Source organism: Apium graveolens, chromosome 3 (assembly GCF_009905375.1).
Source record: "Apium graveolens cultivar Ventura chromosome 3, ASM990537v1, whole genome shotgun sequence".
Taxonomy (NCBI): Eukaryota; Viridiplantae; Streptophyta; class Magnoliopsida; order Apiales; family Apiaceae; genus Apium; species Apium graveolens.
The window spans coordinates 222717318-222735177 of record NC_133649.1 but is presented as its reverse complement, the minus strand read 5'-3'; the positions used below and the strand labels follow the sequence as shown (position 1 = coordinate 222735177).

Genomic DNA, 17860 nt, shown 5'->3' with positions numbered 1-17860 from the left:
GAGTCCACTTTCATCGTCAAAGCTTGAAGTTGAGTAGCTATAGCAGTAGCTGTCTCTACTTCCAGAATTCTGGCTATCTTGCCTTGCAACATTCTTTGCGTAAGATTCTGGTATTCATTAGCTTCCATGAGCTCAATCAACTCATAAGCTTCATTATAGCTTTTTTCCCATAAGGTTCCACTAGATGCTGCATCGAGCATAGGTCTAGACTGTGCACCCAAACCATTATAGAAATAGTTTATAATCATCCAATCAGGCATGCCATGGTGTGGGCACTTCCCTAGTATCTCCTTATATCGATCCCAAGCCTCACACAGAGATTCTCCAGTTTATTGTGCAAACTGAGTAAGAGAATTCCTGATTGCAGCAGTCTTCGCCATAGGAAAGACTTTAGTGAGAAAATTTTGAGCAAGATCCTCCCATTTGGTGATAGACCCTGGTGGTAGAGAATGTAACCAGAACTTTGCTTTATCCCTCAAAGAGAATAGGAAAAGTCGCAGCTTGATAGCATCTTTAGTCACCCCATTGAACTTGAAAGTGTCACAAATCTCGATGAAATCCCTGATGTTCATGTTGGGGTCTTCTATAGGAGAACCCCCAAACTGAACTGAGTTCTGTATCATCTGAGTCGTGCTCGACTTGATCTCAAAAGTGTTAGCCGAGATGGCTGGTCTGATGATGCTCGACTGAATATCATTGATCTTAGGCTGAGAATAGTCCATCAAAGCCTTAGGAATTTCTGCTTGATCTCCCATCACTACTAAAGCTGATTCCTCGACTTTCTCTTCTTCTTCTACTTTCTCTTCATCCTCAAAAACTTCCCTTCAAATCACTACAGCTTCCTCCTCGGCTTGATCGAGAGTTCTCTTACGAGCCCGCGAACGCGTATGCATACACGCTTGCTAGAGTACCTGAAACATGACAAGGGAAAAGAGTAGGTAAGTAACAATGTCCGAGTCAATAAACTTTAACGATCACTGATGACAAACACATAAACTAAAAGTTAACACCGAGTCCCCGGCAACGGCGCCAAAAACTTGTTAGCCGCTAAACAAGCGCTAAAAATTCACACAAGTATACGCGATCGCAAGTAATATAGAATTATTTCTAGTTCGTACCCACAGAGACTGGTTTAGGTTAACTATGTGATTTATGCACTTATGCAACAATGATTCGGCTATTATTCAATGCTAAGACGAATAACAATTTGGGTTATGATTATACTACGATTAACTATTGAGAATTATACTAGAGAACATTAACTAAGATATTTAAAGAGAATTGAATAATATATAACACAAACATGGGATTCTAACTTCATTAAATACTTCATTCAATAGCCTTTTCATTCTTAACCTTAGCATGTAATGGTGATGACACTAATCAGATAACACGAAACTGCTAAATGCCAACTTTCATTGCACGAATAACATACTATCAGTCATCCACAAAAGAGATAGAGGCTGAATAGACACCAATTATATTAAGACCATATATGTCTATAGAATTTGACAACATAACGGTTTAATGCATAAGTTATATATCATGATTACATAGGGCAAGTAAGATGGTTAAAATTACCTATGCATCATGCATATCAAATACATGAACCTATGATAGCATGGCAATATCTAAACCCTTAAATTCACTTTCGCTTTTTTAAAGATTAACACGCTATCTTATAAGTTCGCGACGCTCACAAAATGAATAAGCACAACCAATACTAGGTTATCATACAATCACCACACACTAAGGTATCGATACAAATTAACTAAATAAATCCATAAATAAATCCGCTAGAACCCCACGATAACGATTAGCCCATAATCGGACAAATTATCAACGTGGGTTCCGATGAAAACATGGTATAATAAACGTAGTCTTTATAAAACAAATAATAAAAAAATTACGTAATCCAGAGTATTAGGTTCAACAAAAAAAGAAACGAGCATCCAAGATTACAACTTAGAACAAAGATTCACAAGAATAAACTAGATCTTCTTCGCCTTCGTTGAATTGTGCTATAGGTCTTCTTGTCATCTTCTCCTTAAGCTCTATTATGAAAAACGTCTTTTTGTTGTCTTTAAATAACAACCCAATTAATCCAAAAGCCCAGAAAAACTGTCTTCTAATTGAAACAGGAATCTGGAATTCCGACCTGGCACGGGCGCGCGCTTCACCAGCGCGGGCGCGCTGACATTCTGCTTCTCTGGTGCAGCCGCGCGCTAGAACAGCGCTGGGTGCACCGGTCTTCTGAAAAAACTGAAATTGCCTTCTTTTCTTGCTGTAATGAGTTGGTCTTCACGAGCCTTTATTCCATGGACACCATCCTGACACCATATTAGCATCAAATTAACGCTTATTCACCTGAATTCCGGATTAATATATGAAATGCAAAAACACTAGAAAACACATTAAAACACCAACAACTTGAGTACAAATACACCAATTCAGAGATTTATGATGCATTATAAAGTGTCATAAATGCCACTCAATAATTTCCGTAGGCGACATACATAATGAGGAGTGGCTGAGTTGACAAAATCTAGAGCTTGGTGCATCTACACAGTTTCCTTTAAGTCCCCGTTAAAGAATGCATTCGTGACGTCAAGCTGGTGAATGGGCCAAGAAAAAGAAAGGGCTAAACTCAACACTATGCGAATGGTGGCAGGTTTTACCACGGGACTAAATATCTCGTCACAGTCCACCCTTACTTGTTGATTTCGACCATTGGCCTCCAAACGAGCCTTTTTTTAATTGTAAAGAGCCATCTGAATTGTATTTATGCTTAAATAACCATATGAAACGAATAACATTAGAATCTCGGGGGCGTGGAACAAGATCCCATGTACCAGTTTTAATCAAGACCTTGTACTCCTCATTCATAGCCTCTTTGCAGTTTGGGTCCTGCATAACATGAGTATGCGACTTGGGAAGAGGGGAGATGTTAGGAGTTTGGACAACGAGGTTAAGTGGTACTTTAGGTTTGTGGACGCCAAGTTGAGAGCGTGTAGTCATTGAGTGGAGAATTGGTGGAGGTGGAAGGAGAGGGGGAGGGGGAGAAGGAGATTGTGGTGTGTGAGGCATAGTAGTAGAAGTCGTTTTGTTACAATGAGTATATATAATACCATAGTGCGAAGAGTTAAGGGGAGTGTCTGGTGTTTGTGAGACAACATGTTATGACTGAGATGATGGAGAAATTATAAGACGCTCAAGAATCAAATGATGTAAAGGTGCATCCAGAAGGAAGTCATATGAGGATTGGGAGGATGATGGAAGACTTGAGAATGGGAAAATTGTTTCGTCAAAAGTTACATGACGGGATATAATGACTTTATTTGTGGTTAAACTAAAGAAAGCATAACCACGATGATTAGGAGGAAACCCAAGAAATATGCAAGGTGTAGAGTGAGGTGATAGTTTATGTTTCATAGTAGCACTCAAATTTGGAAAACACAAACAGCAAAAGACTCGAAGATGGTCGTATGTAGGAAGATGATGATAAAGAATGTATATAGGATTATTATATCCTAATGTGGATTTAGGGAGGATGTTATGAAGATATGTAGCCATAAGAAGAGATTCAACCCAACCAAGGACAAGGACATTGGATAATGAAAAGGTTGGAGTTAATTGTGCTATGTCAGAACCTTGGACTGGAATAGAGGAACCATTATCAACCAAAATATGAGAAGTAGAACTTGAATTAAAAATTTATGTAGCTTACCTCGGTTTCCAACCATGTGGGAAGAAGCACCAGTATCCATGTACCAAGAGTCATCAGGATGTTGGAAACTCATAGAAGAGAAGGCCTGCTGAATATATGTCGGGGTTGTGTCCACTGAATAAGCCTGAGCAGCCTGAGCAGGTGCACGAGGTGTTGGGAATAATTAACCAGAGGTGTTGTTATACAGTCTAGGTACAGCTGTTGGATATGGACAGGGTGGCACGACCCAAGAAGAAGGTGGCCAATAGGTCTGATATGGGATGGCCCAACCCAGAGGTGGCCGAGGAGAATAGGCTGCAGTGGGTGGAAAACCAGTTTGTTGTTATTGACTTCCATGATTATTCTGGTAATTATTGCGTCGTTTGTTATTATTTTATCCTCTTGAGATGTTTCGTCTCCCGTTGGTACCATTGATCTATAGTGAAGATTGATTAATAACAACAACAGATGGAGTTTGTGAATGTAATATCCGGGATATAACGTGTAATTATTTTTACTATTAAATAATTAATATGTGTGTTCAGTATCTATTCTGTGAGTTAATTGTTAAGTGATATATGTACTTGAATATTCAAAAATAATGTTAATTGAATATTTTAATTTTTATATGTCCAAAATAAAATATAGATAATTGTTATATCTTCCTAATTATTTTTATGTTGATTTATAGATTTATAAGAATCATATAAAATTTTTTTAAAATCTTTTTCCGGGTAATTAGAATCTATTTTATAAAACGGGAACCAACCGACGTCAACCGTTGTTACGTTTTTGGAACCCGAAACTCTACCGAGAACTCCTTCCTAACCTAATTGTAATATTCCGAGCATTTTCCATGTTTCAACTTTTTCGATCCGGCGTATGGTTTGTCCTGCGCGGGTCCCGGCACAACATTTTCGATACAATATTCATTTCGGTAAATTAATAAAACCCGTATTTTCGATAAACGGGAGCTTTTTATTAAACTATCCCAATTATCACTTCGTAGTACGTGTAACTGGGTGCTGAGACCAAGACCGCAGTACAAGTTGTACTGATTTGGATAATTATCCCGAAAACCGATACCGTTTGGATCAGTTTTTATAAATAAACGTACCATTTTATATCTGGAATGATCCAACGGGATACTAATTTTCCGTAATTATAAATAGCCTTTTACCGTATTTTATTTCGTATAAAAATCAATTGCAGACGGATAAATATATAATTTTACAGAGAAAAATCATATATTCATAAACCTTTCTGAGAATCAAACCAACTTTTGAAGGTGTTAGTGATCTTTGTTTGAAAAGCTCGAGTACTGGATTTGAAGGTCTTGAGAAGCTCTATCAGAATCTGTAATCCATACACCTGCAGAATCAAAGGTTGAATTTCTAAAAATTTAATTATTTTCGAATTTATTTTATTAAAAATATGAATTTTTGTTCGGATGATTGTTTGTATGATTTGATGATTGCATGTTGTAGAGCTTGTTTTCCTGATGATTTTCATATGTCATACGTCTGATTTGGAGTTCAATAACATGTTCAAATTTGAGTTTGATTTTCGAATTTTAAAATTAGGGTTTATAACCCGTATGAATGTTCTTAATTGAAATTTGGGGGTTTCTTATTCTGTGATAGATTGATGTTGTATTATAGTGGGTTGTGTTCTCTGTGAAATTTGCAATCCAGTCGTATAAGTTTCATGAACCAACGAGGTCTGTAGAGAAGGGAGTTGTGTTTTGAAGTTTTCCGATGTTCACCGGAAACTGGGAAATTTCACGGCCAAATTCCGGCCAACTTAGGGATTGTTAGGTTCTTTTGATTGCATGGTTGTGTTCCTGGTATTGTGTAGATGTGATCTGGAGCTTGTGGCAAGGTGAGGAGGCCGGAATCGTGATCTCCGGCCACCCCTGTATTTTCCGGCGACTGACTGTAAAAATTGCAGTTTGGTCCCTGAACTTTTGAAAACGATGCAGTTTGGTCCCTGTAGTTTCCAGACTTTGCAAAAATAGGATTCCTGTTTTAAAAATGTTTAAAAATCATATTTCCCATTTATTTTTATTATAAAAATTCGTTTTTAATTTCTGAAAATTCTAAAAATTATTATTTTAATTCTGAAAATTATTTTTAATTCACAAATAAATCTGAATTAATTATTTAATTAATTTCAGTTAATTTTTAATTGATTAATTAGTCAATTAATTCGAAAATTAATTGATTAATTGATTTAATTAATTATTAATTGATTTTTAATTAATTATTTAATTAGATTTAATTATTAAAAATAATTTAACAATTCTGAAAAATAGTTTTGAGCTTTAAAATATTATTCTAAATTATTTTCAAGGCTCGATAATTATTCTAAAATTGTTTCGGAGCCAGAATTGGCCAATCGAACCCTGTTTATTAACCCGAAATTGATCCAACGACCCGTTTTAATTCCGAAAAATGTTTTAAAAATTATTTTAAAATACCAGAAAGCCTATTTATGACCGAGACCTCTTTATAAATGATATGTCTTTGATTACGTGATGTATTATGTGTTATACGTGACTGGGTGTTTGACTATCAGTCTATATACTCGACATTTACTTGGTTATTGCATAAATTTCAATCCGTTAATCGGATTTGGGTAAAATGAAGGGTAGATAGAAGTGTGCGTTGAATAGAATCTTGTGAGTCGATAATTGATAGATGCTTATGATATGTGAGCAGAAGAGGCAAGGCGTAGGAAAGGGAAACAGATAGTTGAGGATTAAGACGATTGTGATTGGAAGCGCGTACAGAGTAGTAAGCTAATTCCAGGCAAGTGTTCTGAACTTTCTCGAGATATTGAAATTCTTGATAGTCTTGTTGACATTGCAAGTGCTTTGAAGCACGGAAACCGAAACCCTGATTTTAGTTATTGTTTTTGAGCCATGAACCATATTCTTTCTAAACCATTGATTATTGTAAACCCAAACTCGAAACTCAAGTATACGATACTATTTCATAAATACATGCAAACAAAATCCCAAACACTGAACTGAATTACTTGTACATTCAACCATTGTATCCTATGCTTTGAGAGCCCAAATCTTTGAAACCCTGAAATATTGATTCTTTTGTTATCCAATTCTTTCATTAACCAGCATTTAAGCTTTTAAACTACTTTATTGATCCTTACAAAGATTGAAACCCTTTCATTATTAAACACTCATTGTTGTTAATGATTCTGGTTATTGTTTATTATTGCATATTCTGTTATTATGTTAGAATTGGATTGTTTTTATAAAATTGTGGACCAGATTCGTGGTCAGACCATATAATGGTCAAGTTAGGCCAATGTGTGCCTTGGATCCAGTAGTTAGAGCAATGCTGTGTGCCTTGCTCGGGGTTAGTGCGTGACTGATCAGCAGCCTAACCTTGTTTTTTTTTTAAATTAAAAGTATATTATCCAATTCTAAATCATAATCCAATGTTCATTTGATATCATAATCATAGTCACCTGATGATCATTATTCTCAGTTTTGTTATTGTGACTTGCTGAGCTAGTTAGCTCATTTGTGCGATGTTGTTTATATTCTTTCCAGTTAAAAAGGAACCAGTTGGTAGCGAGGATCCCCAGTCCAGCGCGAGAGCTAGGGGTTCAGGTTGAGGAAGTTGAGCTAGTAGACTTCTTTTGGGATAATTTAAGTTTGTAAAAGTTTGTAATAATGTTTGATACTCAGTGTGAGTTTGAAATAGTTGGGATTTGAACGGTTTGTAATATATTAGTGTGTTGGCTTGTGTGCATACTTTAACCTGTCGTGGTCCGTGGTGGTTGATAAGTAGGGTCACTGCATATATTATTATTATCTTTATTAATGTTATAAGCAGGTTATAATTAAGGTGTGTGTGTGGACCCCAAACTTCTGACCCAGGTTTGGAGGGCGCCACAGGTTGGTATCAGAGCTACAGGTTATAAGTCACTGACACATGCCTAGGTTAACGGGAATGGGTAGAGGGTTAAGATTAGAAGTAAGGCATAGGATGAGAGAACGTTGAGAGGTTGAGTGCTTCGGTATATCAGGTATTAGTATAGTTTGCGTTATGGAACGAGATTCTTATATTGCGATATGATTTCAGATAGCAGAGATGGCCGACTCTTTTATTCCTGTATCAGCTGATCATTCAGAGCCTTCAGTTGGAGTGCCGTTTTCGGATCCACGTCCTGTTGTTCCACTAGCATTGGCTATTCTACCTCCACTGGTGTTGCAGCCCGTACCACTGCAGGCTATTCCACCTCCAGGCGTGAGGCCACCTGTTAGAGGACCCCCACCTGCGGATTCAGGCTTTACTAGTCATTCAGTCAAGGGAGTACCTTTCCAGTTCTCTTCCTATCCTGTCCCATATCATCAGTTTGAGGCTTGCCTTATGGAGCAGCGATTCCTACAGGGTCAGATCAGAGAGTTACAGCATATCATCAGGACTACAGATGTTGATCGTGGTGTGAGGGAGCTTCGAGAGGAGATTCATGTGACACGAAGGGTTCTTGAGGCTAGGCTACATGGAGCTACACTACCTGGCAGAGGCCCTGATGCACTGATGGGCTGGGCGACTGAGGTGATGGAGGACTTTGAGAGGCTGGCAGGACCAGAGTTTCCTTGGAGCTGAGTCAGAGATTCAGAGATGGAGATGCTGAGAAGTGTTGTTATGGTTATGTAGTATGTACAATAGTGTGTAGTGTGTATCAGTAGACTTTTGAGTTGTATTTATAGACTAGCTATGATGACTAGTGAGTAGGTTGTTGTACCCTTTTTGCTTTTACTTTCGAAGCATCTTTACGCTTGTACTACCCTAAAACTTTTGATCTATATATATCAGTACCTTTTTCCTTTCCAGCACTGTCATTTATTTTATTGCACCAGTTATACCCTGTGATACCATGTACCCTATTTTCCATAACTGTTTATATTCTGTAAAGAAGCATGCAATTTACTTAGTTACAACTGTTTTCAAAAAGAGATATTCCTGTTTTACAAAACTTTTCTTTTATGCAAATATTTGATTTAAAAACTAAATAAATTGATTGATTCTTTACAGAAAATGCCTCCTAAAAGAAATACCCGCACCAACACCAGAAATGAAGAAACCAACAACAACAACAATCAAGATGATACAAACCCGAATGTGAACCCAGGACCTATGGACCCAGCAGTAGCCCAGATTCTTCAAATCTTGGCCCAACAAACAGTTCACCTAGCACAACAACAACAAAGACAGACCAATCCCCAGGTAACCCTCAAAACTTTTCAGGCAATAAACCCACCAGAATTCAAGGGTTCCTTAGAGCCAATTGAAGCAAATGTTTGGTTAAAGGAAATAGAGAAGGCATTTGCCTTAGTGAAAGTGAAGGAGGAACAGAAGGTTGAGTTTGCAAGTTATTATCTGAAGAATGAAGCCACCTATTGGTGGGAGATGGTGAAGACATTGGAAGGTACGGATGTTATTACTTGGGAAAGGTTCAAGGAATTGTTTCTAGAAAAGTATTTTCCTCAGTTTGTTCAGGATCAAATGGAGCTGAAGTTTTTAGAGTTAAAGCAAGGGAATATGTCGGTAACAGATTATGAGGGGAAGTTTGAGGAATTGTCAAGGTATGTGCCGTCGTATGTTGATACTGATAGAAAGAAAGCTAAGAGATTCCAGCAAGGCTTGAAGCCATGGATCAGGGGGAAGGTAGCTATTTTTGAATTGAATACCTATGTCGGGGTTGTACAGAAAGCTATGATCGCAGAGACAGAGAGTGAGATGTTCCAGAAAGATAAGGAAAGCAAGAAAAGGAAAGTTGAGGGAAGTGAGGGTCAGTCACAAACAGGGAAGTTTCCAAACTTCAAGAAGGGCAAATTCCAGCCAGGAAGAAATTTTAATTTCAGAAGACAAAATGCAGGAGACGGAGGACAAGGCAATCGTCCAGCTAATGTAAATCAGCCGAATCAGTTGAGATTAACTTTTCCAGATTGTCAAGTTTGTGGAAAGAAGCATGGAGGAGTTTGTAACAAGTTGAATGTGGTATGTTTTAAATGCAACCAGAAAGGGCACTATTCAAGGGAGTGCCGAAATCAGCCAGCAAATAAGGATCAGCCTATCCGGAATCCAGCAGTGAAGGTTCCAGCCATTGGATTTACATGTTTTAAATGTGGGAAGCCAGGACATATGGCCAGGGATTGCAAGACACCAGCCCCAGTCAGTAATGCATTGAGGATTATGGGATCTACCCCAACCGTGAATGAAACTCCAAGGGCTAGAGTTTTTGACATGTCAGTGAAGGATGCTATCCAGGATACGGATGTTGTGGCAGGTACGCTTAATATGAATTCTTTATGTGCCAAAGTGTTAATAGATTCGGGAGCAACTCGATCGTTTGTTTCACAAGACTTTGTTAGTAAATTAAATTGTCCAGTTGAATGCTTAAATGAAATAATGACTGTGGAATTAGCAAATCAAGAACGTGTAACTGTGAACCAAGTTTGTGAAAATTGTGAGGTTGAGATTTCTGGTAGTAAGTTTTGTGTAGATATGATACCATTTAAGTTAGGAGAATTTGATGTAATATTAGGGATGGATTGGTTATCTAAGCATGATGCTCAGATAGATTGTCGGAATAAGAAAGTAATGGTGAAAACGCCAGATGAAAGCATAGTAACGTTCAAAGGTCAGAAACAAGTAAAGAAGTTTTTAACAATGATTCAAGCCAAGAAGTTATTACGGCAAGGATGTGAGCATTTCGTAGCATATGTAATCGACAGGAGTCAGGAGCCAGCAAAACTTGAAGATATTCCAGTAGTGAATGAATTTCCAGACGTATTTCCCGACGAATTACCAGGACTTCCTCCAGATAGAGAAATTGAATTTGCGATCGACTTAGAACCTGGAACAGAACCGGTGTCCAAAGCCCCGTACAGAATGGCGCCTGTTGAGATGAAAGAGCTAGCAAGGCAATTGCAAGAATTGTTAGAAAAAGGAGTAATTAGACCCAGCGTATCCCCGTGGGGAGCCCCGGTATTATTTGTCAAGAAGAAAGATGGAAGCATGAGACTGTGCATTGACTATAGGGAGCTCAATAAGCTGACAATCAAAAACAAGTATCCGTTACCCAGAATCGATGATTTGTTTGACCAATTGAAGGGAGCCAAGTATTTCTCCAAAATTGATTTAAGATCGGGATATCATCAACTAAAGATCAAGCCAGAAGATATACCAAAGACAGCTTTCAGAACAAGGTATGGGCATTATGAATTTCTAGTGATGTCTTTTGGATTGACCAACGCCCCAGCAGCGTTTATGGACCTGATGAATAGAATTTTCAAAGAGTATTTGGATAAGTTTGTTATTGTGTTTATAGACGATATTTTAATCTATTCCAAGACAAAAGAGGATCATGCGGAACATGTGAGAACGGCTTTGGAGATTTTAAGGAAAAAGAAGTTATATGCTAAACTGTCGAAGTGTGAGTTTTGGCTACAGGAAGTTCAGTTCTTAGGACACATAGTCAGTAACGAAGGGATCAAAGTGGACCCGGAAAAGATCGAAGCAATTACGAATTGGGAGAGACCGAGAATACCCACTGAGGTAAGAAGTTTCCTAGGATTAGCGGGATATTATCGTCGATTTGTTCAGAATTTCTCAAGGATTGCCACATCATTAACAAAGCTTACACGAAAGAATGAAAAGTTTATATGGAACGACAAGTGCGAAGAAAGTTTTCAAGAATTGAAGCAGAGATTAATCACGGCACCTGTTTTGTCACTTCCAGATGATCAAGGGAATTTCGTAATTTATAGCGATGCTTCTCATAAAGGACTAGGATGTGTTCTTATGCAGCACGACAAGGTGATTGCTTATGCGTCAAGACAATTGAAACCACACGAACAGAAATACCCTACTCATGACTTAGAGCTAGCAGCTATAGTTTTTGCTTTGAAAATTTGGAGACATTATTTGTATGGAGAAAAGTGTGAGATTTTCACGGATCACAAAAGTTTGAAATATATATTTACCCAGAAGGAACTTAATATGAGGCAAAGAAGATGGTTAGAATTGATCAAGGATTATGATTGCTCGATTAATTATCATCCCGGTAAGGCGAACGTTGTAGCAGATGCGTTAAGTCGGAAGGAAAGGTTAAATGTGTTATCTGTACCTGAAGAAATATATAAAGAATTTCAGAAATTAGAATTGGAGGTTAGAGTTTGCAAGCCTGAGGAAGCAAGAGTGTACAGTATGATTTTCCACCCGGAGTTATTGGAGAAAATAAAGAGATGCCAGAAAGAGGTAATGGATCAAGATATAAATAGTTTGGTAGGTGAGGAATTATACACGCAACAAGATGATCAAGGTATTCTTAGGTTTTCTTCAAGGGTTTGGATTCCACCAGTGACGGAGTTAAAGAATGAAATTTTACAAGAGGCACATAGTTCAAGATATTCCATCCATCCAGGAAGTACCAAAATGTATAAAGATTTAAAGAAGAATTATTGGTGGCCAAATATGAAGAGGGAAATTGCGGAATGGATTAGCAAATATTATACCTGTCAGAGAGTTAAAGCAGAGCATCAGAGACCAAGCGGATTGCTACAGCCATTGGAGATTCCAGAATGGAAGTGGGAACATATTACCATGGATTTCATAGTTGGATTACCAAGGACAAGGGCTAATCATGATGCCATTTGGGTTATAGTGGATAGACTTACCAAGTCAGCTCATTTTCTGCCTATAAATGAAAGATTTTCGCTCGACAAGCTAGTCCATATGTACCTAAAAGAAATTGTAGTTCGTCATGGAGTTCCAGTGTCTATCGTATCTGATCGAGATCCAAGGTTTAATTCAAGATTTTGGAAGAGTTTTCAAGAATGTTTGGGAACAAAATTGAATATGAGTACGGCCTATCACCCGCAGACGGACGGCCAAAGTGAAAGAACAATCCAGACCATCGAGGACATGCTACGTGTTTGTGCTATTGATTTCAAAGGAAGTTGGGACGAGCATTTACCCCTGGTAGAATTTGCTTATAATAACAGTTATCACGCCAGCATTGGGATGCCACCTTATGAAGCCCTTTATGGACGCAAATGTAGATCTCCATTGTATTGGAACGAAGTAGGAGAACGCAAAATACTCGGACCTGAATTGGTACAGCAGACGAAGGAAGTTGTTAAACTTATCCAGAAAAGATTAATAGCCGCACAAAATCGTCAGAGGAGGTATGCAGACCAGTCAAGGAAAGACATGGAATTTGAAGAAGGGAGCTTGGTATTATTGAAAGTATCACCGTGGAAAGGACTAACGAGGTTTGGGAAGAAAGGGAAGCTAAGCCCAAGATATGTCAGACCTTTTGAGATCCTAAAGAGCGTTGGCAAAGTCGCTTACGAATTGGCGTTACCTCCGCACATGGAGCACATTCACAATGTTTTTCATGTATCGATGCTCAAGAAATATAATCCAGACTCCAGGCATGTAATAGAATATGAGCCAATAGAGCTTCAGGCAGACTTATCATATGTAGAGAATCCAATAGAGATTTTAGAGGAAAGAGAGAAAATATTAAGAAATAAAGTGGTAAAGTTAGTAAGAGTATTGTGGAGAAACCCAAAGGTTGAAGAGTCAACCTGGGAATTAGAAAGTGATATGAGAGAAAAGTACCCTCATTTATTTTCTTAGGAGATTCCGAGGACAGAATCCTTTTAAGGGGGGAAGGATGTAATATCCGGGATATAACGTGTAATTATTTTTACTATTAAATAATTAATATGTGTGTTCAGTATCTATTCTGTGAGTTAATTGTTAAGTGATATATGTACTTGAATATTCAAAAATAATGTTAATTGAATATTTTAATTTTTATATGTCCAAAATAAAATATAGATAATTGTTATATCTTCCTAATTATTTTTATGTTGATTTATAGATTTATAAGAATCATATAAAATTTTTTTAAAATCTTTTTCCGGGTAATTAGAATCTATTTTATAAAACGGGAACCAACCGACGTCAACCGTTGTTACGTTTTTGGAACCCGAAACTCTACCGAGAACTCCTTCCTAACCTAATTGTAATATTCCGAGCATTTTCCATGTTTCGACTTTTTCGATCCGGCGTACGGTTTGTCCTGCGCGGGTCCCGGCACAATATTTTCGATACAATATTCATTTCGGTAAATTAATAAAACCCGTATTTTCGATAAACGGGAGCTTTTTATTAAACTATCCCAATTATCACTTCGTAGTACGTGTAACTGGGTGCTGAGACCAAGACCGCAGTACAAGTTGTACTGATTTGGATAATTATCCCGAAAACCGATACCGTTTGGATCAGTTTTTATAAATAAACGTACCATTTTATATCTGGAATGATCCAACGGGATACTAATTTTCCGTAATTATAAATAGCCTTTTACCGTATTTTATTTCGTATAAAAATCAATTGCAGACAGATAAATATATAATTTTACAGAGAAAAATCATATATTCATAAACCTTTCTGAGAATCAAACCAACTTTTGAAGGTGTTAGTGATCTTTGTTTGAAAAGCTCGAGTACTGGATTTGAAGGTCTTGAGAAGCTCTATCAGAATCTGTAATCCATACACCTGCAGAATCAAAGGTTGAATTTCTAAAAATTTAATTATTTTCGAATTTATTTTATTAAAAATATGAATTTTTGTTCGGATGATTGTTTGTATGATTTGATGATTGCATGTTGTAGAGCTTGTTTTCCTGATGATTTTCATATGTCATACGTCTGATTTGGAGTTCAATAACATGTTCAAATTTGAGTTTGATTTTCGAATTTTAAAATTAGGGTTTATAACCCGTATGAATGTTCTTAATTGAAATTTGGGGGTTTCTTATTCTGTGATAGATTGATGTTGTATTATAGTGGGTTGTGTTCTCTGTGAAATTTGCAATCCAGTCGTATAAGTTTCATGAACCAACGAGGTCTGTAGAGAAGGGAGTTGTGTTTTGAAGTTTTCCGATGTTCACCGGAAACTGGGAAATTTCACGGCCAAATTCCGGCCAACTTAGGGATTGTTAGGTTCTTTTGATTGCATGGTTGTGTTCCTGGTATTGTGTAGATGTGATCTGGAGCTTGTGGCAAGGTGAGGAGGCCGGAATCGTGATCTCCGGCCACCCCTGTATTTTCCGGCGACTGACTGTAAAAATTGCAGTTTGGTCCCTGAACTTTTGAAAACGATGCAGTTTGGTCCCTGTAGTTTCCAGACTTTGCAAAAATAGGATTCCTGTTTTAAAAATGTTTAAAAATCATATTTCCCATTTATTTTTATTATAAAAATTTGTTTTTAATTTCTGAAAATTCTAAAAATTATTATTTTAATTCTGAAAATTATTTTTAATTCACAAATAAATCTGAATTAATTATTTAATTAATTTCAGTTAATTTTTAATTGATTAATTAGTCAATTAATTCGAAAATTAATTGATTAATTGATTTAATTAATTATTAATTGATTTTTAATTAATTATTTAATTAGATTTAATTATTAAAAATAATTTAACAATTCTGAAAAATAGTTTTGAGCTTTAAAATATTATTTTAAATTATTTTCAAGGCTCGATAATTATTCTAAAATTGTTTCGGAGCCAGAATTGGCCAATCGAACCCTGTTTATTAACCCGAAATTGATCCAACGACCCGTTTTAATTCCGAAAAATGTTTTAAAAATTATTTTAAAATACCAGAAAGCCTATTTATGACCGAGACCTCTTTATAAATGATATGTCTTTGATTACGTGATGTATTATGTGTTATACGTGACTGGGTGTTTGACTATCAGTGTATATACTCGACATTTACTTGGTTATTGCATAGATTTCAATCCGTTAATCGGATTTGGGTAAAACGAAGGGTAGATAGAAGTGTGCGTTGAATAGAATCTTGTGAGTCGATAATTGATAGATGCTTATGATATGTGAGCAGAAGTGGCAAGGCGTAGGAAAGGGAAACAGATAGTTGAGGATTAAGACGATTGTGATTGGAAGCGCGTACAGAGTAGTAAGCTAATTCCAGGCAAGTGTTCTGAACTTTCTCGAGATATTGAAATTCTTGATAGTCTTGTTGACATTGCAAGTGCTTTGAAGCACGGAAACCGAAACCCTGATTTTAGTTATTGTTTTTGAGCCATGAACCATATTCTTTCTAAACCATTGATTATTATAAACCCAAACTCGAACCTCAAGTATACGATACTATTTCATAAATACATGCAAACAAAATCCCAAACACTGAACTGAATTACTTGTACATTCAACCATTGTATCCTATGCTTTGAGAGCCCAAATCTTTGAAACCCTGAAATATTGATTCTTTTGTTATCCAATTCTTTCATTAACCAGCATTTAAGCTTTTAAACTACTTTATTGATCCTTTCAAAGATTGAAACCCTTTCATTATTAAACACTCATTGTTGTTAATGATTCTGGTTATTGTTTATTATTGCATATTCTGTTATTATGTTAGAATTGGATTGTTTTTATAAAATTATGGACCAGATTCGTGGTCAGACCATATAATGGTCAAGTTAGGCCAATGTGTGCCTTGGATCCAGTAGTTAGAGCAATGATGTGTGCCTTGCTCGGGGTTAGTGCGTGACTGATCAGCAGCCTAACCTTGTTTTTTTTTTAAATTAAAAGTATATTATCCAATTCTAAATCATAATCCAATGTTCATTTGATATCATAATCATAGTCACCTGATGATCATTATTCTCAGTTTTGTTATTGTGACTTGCTGAGCTAGTTAGCTCATTTGTGCGATGTTGTTTATATTCTTTCCAGTTAAAAAGGAACCAGTTGGTAGCGAGGATCCCCAGTCCAGCGCGAGAGCTAGGGGTTCAGGTTGAGGAAGTTGAGCTAGTAGACTTCTTTTGGGATAATTTAAGTTTGTAAAAGTTTGTAATAATGTTTGATACTCAGTGTGAGTTTGAAATAGTTGGGATTTGAACGGTTTGTAATATATTAGTGTGTTGGCTTGTGTGCATACTTTAACCTGTCGCGGTCCGTGGTGGTTGATAAGTAGGGTCACTGCATATATTATTATTATCTTTATTAATGTTATAAGCAGGTTATAATTAAGGTGTGTGTGTGGACCCCAAACTTCTGACCCGGGTTTGGAGGGCGCCACAGTGAAGGTGCTACAAATACAGAGGGGCCTGAGGAGCGATTACAATGAGTCTCCTCACGCACAAGCATGCTTTTGGCAGTCAAAAAATATATAAGAGGATTCATGTGGCTAATTATGCTCCCAACACTATCAAATGCCGGGGTTAAACCGTTGATTAACTATAAAACCAATCGTTGATCACTCATTATTTTATCAACATCTTTGAGTTGATCTGCAAGTGACTTAAGCTGCTGATAATAAGCGGTGACATTAGGATAATTCTCAAGATTAATGTGATGGAATTGGTTATCAAGATCTGCAGCCCGAGCACTCTTGTTGTCATAAAAGAGATTTTTGACATGAAGCCATACTTCACGTGCGGTTGAACCGGGTTTTATAATAGTGAGCAGGAGGTCTTCGGAGATTGTTCCATATATCCAAGAAAGAACAACAACATCTAGTTGTTTCCATTTGGCAGAAGAAACTTCAGAGTTGGGAGGAGATGTCTTGGGATCGTCAATATGATCCAGGACGTTGTGGGCACGAACCACAACTTGAAAAAGCTCTTCCCATGTGTGATATTGGACTTTTTGTAGATCAAGAGTTAGGGGAACTAAATTCTTAATATTATGCACTGTCTGTGCAAGATGAAGATATGACGATGACAATTTTTCAGCCATGGAGAGATAAGAGCAGCGGAGCGACGAAGAAAAAGAAGAAAAAAAAAGAAAAGGAAAGCTAGAGTTGAGGATCAAGAGGATGTCAGAGGATGGAGGCTCTGAATACCATGCTAGATAGAATTAAGTTCCTGATTGGGGTTGGTATATTATTGACAATATATAATGTCTCATCTTTACAATACGAAAAGTCTGAAACCAATTACAAACCTTCTGGAATCTACCATTCACAGCTAAGAAAACTCTAATTAATATTTATTTTTATATATTTACCGACAAATACGGATAATTTTAAGAGTTAATTATCAAAGACACGACTAATTAGGTCAAAATGTA

At 36.9% G+C, this 17860-nt stretch overlaps 1 protein-coding gene and 1 non-coding gene across 2 annotated transcripts; one reads left to right on the top strand and one right to left on the bottom strand.

Annotated features, from left to right (window-relative positions):
• The first annotated feature begins 258 nt into the window (after window positions 1-258).
• On the top strand, window positions 259-365 carry LOC141716484 (small nucleolar RNA R71). The gene has a single exon (XR_012573192.1). It is a non-coding gene; the product is annotated as a small nucleolar RNA R71 (small nucleolar RNA).
• A 16661-nt stretch (window positions 366-17026) lies between these two features.
• On the bottom strand, window positions 17027-17527 carry LOC141714839 (uncharacterized). The gene has a single exon (XM_074518335.1). It carries the CDS (start codon window positions 17525-17527, stop codon window positions 17027-17029), a length of 501 nt encoding a protein of 166 aa, XP_074374436.1.
• Between the last annotated feature and the right edge of the window lie 333 nt (window positions 17528-17860).

Excerpts from the sequence above, each read along its gene's own strand:
- LOC141714839 (XM_074518335.1), bottom strand. The coding sequence starts at position 17,527 with ATGGCTGAAAAATTGTCATCGTCATATCTTCATCTTGCACAGACAGTG.